The 4944-nt window shown below is 53.3% G+C and overlaps 1 protein-coding gene across 1 annotated transcript in view; it reads right to left on the bottom strand.

Annotated features, from left to right (window-relative positions):
* ACVR1C (activin A receptor type 1C) overlaps nt 1-637 on the bottom strand; it is a 17952-nt gene extending 17315 nt beyond the window's left edge. The window contains exon 1 of the mRNA XM_027908459.1: nt 565-637. Coding sequence (XP_027764260.1) covers nt 565-637 — 73 coding nt within the window. The remainder of the gene's footprint in view (nt 1-564) is intronic.
* Between the last annotated feature and the right edge of the window lie 4307 nt (nt 638-4944).

The raw sequence follows: 4944 nt of genomic DNA, 5'->3' as shown, positions 1-4944 counted from the left end.
GCACTGCCTCTGGAACCGCTGTCTGCAGAGCGCTGTTTGAGACCGCGGGTAAAGGTTTGAAAGGGACGATCGAGGGGAAGGAGTGTCTCACAGCACCTGCCGCGTGCGAGAGGAACCCGCATCGGAAGGACCCGGACGCCGCACGTTCCTCACCCTGCCCGGAGCCCCCCGAGGGTCCCGGAGCTCGTCTCGCCCGGGGTGCGGTGGGACGGGATGGGGCACGGGCACCGCACGACACCGCACAGGGGCCTCTCACCGGGACCGATGCCGCTCAGTCTGAGGATCTGCCCTCGAGCACCAGCGCCGCCGGAGCCCCCCGGGGCGGATCCGCCCGGGATGGCGTGGGAAGCCGCGGGGATCAGGGACTCCAGCGCGGGGCAGCTCCGATAAGTCCCCGATGACCCAGATCTCGGTCGGCGCGGCCGCGGTTGAACGCACCGAGAGCCCGAACCCCCCCGACCGGCGGCGGGCACGGCTGGGGCGCAGGGGGGAGGCACAAGCGGGGTCCCGGGGACCGCCCGTCCCGCTCCCGGAGCCGCTCCCGGAGCTCCCGGCCAGCCGTACCTGTGCAGAGGGACACGGCGGCTCCGAGCAGCGGCAGCGCCGCCCGCAGCGCGGGGCCGGGCGGGTCCCGCATGGCCGCGGGAGCCGCGTCCTCCTCCTCCTCCTCCTCCTCGTCGTCGTCCTCCTCCTCCCCCGCCGGAGCCGCTCCCGGGCCCGCCGGGCCCCGCCGCCCGCGGCTTTAGCGGCTCCAGCGGGGAGGGGCCCGGCCCGGCCCCGCCCGGACCCCCCGCCCCGCTCCGGCCCCCCCACCCCGCCGGTTCGAGGGTGCGGACGCGGCTCTGCCGCCCCCCGGCACCGACGGCGGCGGGACGGGCGGGGGGTCCCGGCCGGGAGGGGGTCCCGGGGCAGCCCCGGGCCGTGCCGAGCCCCCGCCCCGCTCCGCCGCCCCCCGGGAGCCCCGAGCGAGCCCTCGGGACCGGCTCAGAGCTCGGGCTCCGCAGCCTCGGGGGTTCTGCCCGCAGGGCACGGAAAACCGGCCCACAACGATGACGACTTTTAATCGCTGGGTGGGGGCTTGCCAAAACCCCGGCAGTAGCTTTTGGCATCTGCCCCGGGGCTGCGCCGAAACCCCCGCGAACAGCAACGTGCTGAACTGTTTGCAGCGTTTCTACAATATCTTGAACGGTTTTAAACTGAGAGAGATTTAGATTATTTGTTAGGAAGAAAGGACCTGGCACAGGCTGCCCAGAGAAGCTGTGGCTGCCCCTGGATCCCTGGAAGTGTCCAAGGCCAGGTTGGACGGGACTTGGAGCAACCTGGGCTGGTGGAAGGTGTCCCTGCCCATGGCAGGAGTGGCACTGGATGGGCTTTCAGGTCCTTTCCATCCCAAACCGTTCTGGGATTCTGTAATTACTCCTTCACAAGCAAAATTCATCTGACTAAACGCTTTTTGAAAGAAAACAAATTACCCTCCACCATGGTAGGGACACAGCAGAGGTGAAACCCAAGTAGTCTGGGATTAAGTTGCTGTTAAACAGCATCAAAAAAAGCTGCTCTTGTACAACCTTTTCTCCTTTTTTTTTTTTTTTAATCCAAACACATCAAGGGAAGGCATTCAGGACTTCCACATCCCTCCACCCTCAGTTAAATGTGGTGGTAATTACAACATCTTAGTGAAGTCCAACGTGACTATTTCATAGCAGTCTCTGTTCTATTGGACTGAAACACAGCACAGCAGCCTATTGCACACCTCACTGTTAGGAAATACCTGCCAAGATCTAGTAAAAAATACAAAGGTTTGGGTGTCAGGGCAATAAAACAACAGAGGATAAATTTGCAGCTCCTTCCCTTCTGAAAGCCCGGAGCCGGTAACTGCTCCCTGCCCACGTAGCTGTACCTGCTCAGCCATCCATTACTTGCCAAGTACCTGTTAAGCTGCATATTGCTCGTCTGGAGATCCCAGCTGGCTCTGGGAACACCAGGAGAGAACATTGGATCCTCAGCAGCACCCAGGCACTGCTCATGCTGCTGACAGATCAGACAAACACAGCTCTGCTCCTGCAGGTCCGTGTTTTCTTCCTTTCCTTCTGACTTTCTAATAATTCACTTCATTTGCTCAGTGCTACTAGAAAATGTAAACATAACTCATTCAGACTCACTTCTGGTTGACAGCATGGAATTATCTTTCTTTTCTGGGTGAAGGAAGACAAGAATTATGTAATTAAAGTGGTTAAGGTTGTTCTTTAGTGCAAGAAAAATGTATAGAACACATGTGCTCATCCTTTGCAGAAGTGATGAAAACAGTATCTCCTGCACTTGTCAAGAAGGAGAATCAAAGTTTATAGAAAGAAAAAAAAATATATTAATCAAAGCTTCTAGAAAGAAGTGGCTCAGGGATTTGGGGTTGCAAGGTGGTGTGAATGAGGCTTAGTCATTGTGTAGTGCCAGTTTTTAAATCCAGCCCACTTATACCCTTGTTTGCAATATTCCCTTTTTATTTGGGCTGTGAGGAATCTCCTCTGAGATGGAGCACAACACGATCCTGCCCTGCTACTCCAGACACTCCAGACACTCGTCCTGCTGTGGCAACAAATGGTTCAGCACTAAAAGACAGGTTTAAACACCAGCTAAGCACCAGTTTGGAGATACAAACCTATTCTACTTTTTTATATGTTCCTGGTGGAGTAACGGACCGATGGACTGGGTGATTGGAGACTTGTGAAGAGCAATGTTGCAGACACTGGCATGGCAAAGCTGGAGCATTTTATTTGGGACCTCACTACACATCTGTAGGAAACTGTAAGGCTGTTGCCCCAGATCAGTCCACATCACTGAGAATACAGACACTGGCACGTGTTCAGATTAAATCCAGGACAATGTTCTCCATTTCCCCTCTCATGCCCACGTGCACTGTGAGGGGAAAGCACTGCAGCAGAGCAGGGATCACCTTGCTCTGCCCCATCTCTGGGGTCAGGTACTTTCTCTCACACATGGCTGTGCTGCTGATGGTACCCAGCTCAAACAAGGCCTCTTTGCATGATTTAATGCTGATAATGCTGCACGTCCTCAAAACACACCACAGAGCTTTTGTTTCCCTATGGGCCTTGACAAACTAATTATCTGGGTTCTTCATATGCTGTTACATTCTGCATTATGAGACACCTGTGGAATCTGGGACAAAGCACTTCAAATTGCTGGGTTTAACCTTCTTTCAACAGGTTTGGTGTAAATAAATGGCATTTTTTGAGTGTCATTGTTGCAGAACAAGCATCTGCTGACATTTTAAACTGTTTGAAACTGAGTTTAAAACCAATTGAAAACCCCACAGAACCCATTCAGCTACTCCCAGCTCACTGTGCCTGCAGAGCACTCAGGGACCAGCAGGTTTGGGTCCCAGTTAACCATCATCACCGAGCATTCACCCTGTGCCAGATCTTCCTCAGGCCTTTGACACACCAAACACCAGCCAAAACCAAAAGAACAAAACAAGGGATGGAGTTCAAAAAAGCCCACCACACTTTGCTGAGAGGCCAGCGTGCTCCCCAGTTAGCTGCTGGCATGGCGTGGTTCATGGCAGGACACAAACAGCCTGTCTTGGGGATTTAAGAGTCTTTGGAAATGGGCAACACCAGGGAAACTTGTGCCAACTGGAAGCACTTCTAGGGCTGGCCAAAAGCCAGGAATTTTGTTTTGTAATTTATTTTGCTCCACTTCAGGGCAAAACCAAGACCTACTGAAATTTTGTGCAAGCAAAACAAAAGGGAATCCACAGATAGCCCAGAAGAGGCAGCAGGTCAGCAGTTACCCCTCCCCTTGGTCCTCCTCATCCCCTCTGCATCAGTGTCTCGTCTTGCTGCCTTGCACGCCCTCTGTCCCACTCTGCTCATCCAGAAATGCTATGAAACCTTCCAAAAACTGCCATCAGATTGATACATTCCTGCAAAACCATTCTATTGTCGATTAGAAAAAGAGTTGAAAAACTCCCAAACTGTTCCAAGAACCATTTTATAATTCTTTAGTCACACCCATCCCCAAAATGCTGTTTTCTACAGCTCTGAAATCTCGTACACAGGAGCCCATTAATCTGCTGAAAAGCTCACATTAATCTGAGTGGGGGCCTTTTTGATGAGGAGGGTAATAATGGAGCTCCTTGCAATATTTTAGCATTATTCAGGCATAAGAAGTGTCCAAAGAGTGAGCATTAGTGTAATTGAAAAATTAATTCATTATGGAATGGTTTGGGTTGGAAGGGACCTTGAAGCTCATCTCTCCATGGGCAGGGACACCTTCCACTATCCCAGATGGCTCCAAGCCCCATCCAACCTGCCCTTGGACACTTCCAGGGGGGGGGGGTCACTTCCACCTAAGCCCAGCCCAACACAATTCCAATGGGGAGCTCCTGGTGGCCCAGTTTGGAACCATCTCCCGGGGGAGTGAGAGAAGGTTTGCCAGGAACAGCAGCAGGGACACTGAACTATCTGCTGGTAACAGCTGGAAAGGACAAAGGAAAAAAGTCAGAGTGAAGGAGAGGGCCAGAGCCCTTTCCCTCAAGGCTTAAATTGACTTCAAGATCCTCATAAAACAGAGAAGAACACACCGAGAACATGGAATTCTGTGAAGTTTCTCAGGCAAATATTTCAAAAAAGTGTGTGCAGGGAAGACACAATTTCAGCCTCTCTCAGTGAGCAGTTGGAAACAAATCCCTTTCTCTTTGTTTACTGCTCTCAGTGCTCTTCCTCCCAGTGAAGAGAGGCAGCCACGTGCTTTCAATTCACGCAGAATCTCATTACAAGAGACTTGACAGAGTAAATCTGCCTCAGGTTGCAGCGTGTTTCCAGGGTAAGCTGAAGCAGAAGCCTGTGACCTCTGGCCACAGCCTCGATCCCCAGCCATGCCCACGGTCAGTGCCTGGCAGGGAACAGCACTGCCCTGGCCCTTGGG

This window comes from Empidonax traillii, unplaced genomic scaffold (genome assembly GCF_003031625.1).
Source record: "Empidonax traillii isolate 1590-97213 ecotype Southwest subspecies unplaced genomic scaffold, ASM303162v1 scaffold1715:size108214, whole genome shotgun sequence".
Lineage (NCBI taxonomy): Eukaryota > Metazoa > Chordata > Aves > Passeriformes > Tyrannidae > Empidonax > Empidonax traillii.
Note: the sequence above shows the minus strand (reverse complement) of the source record. Positions and strands in the feature narration are given on the sequence as shown.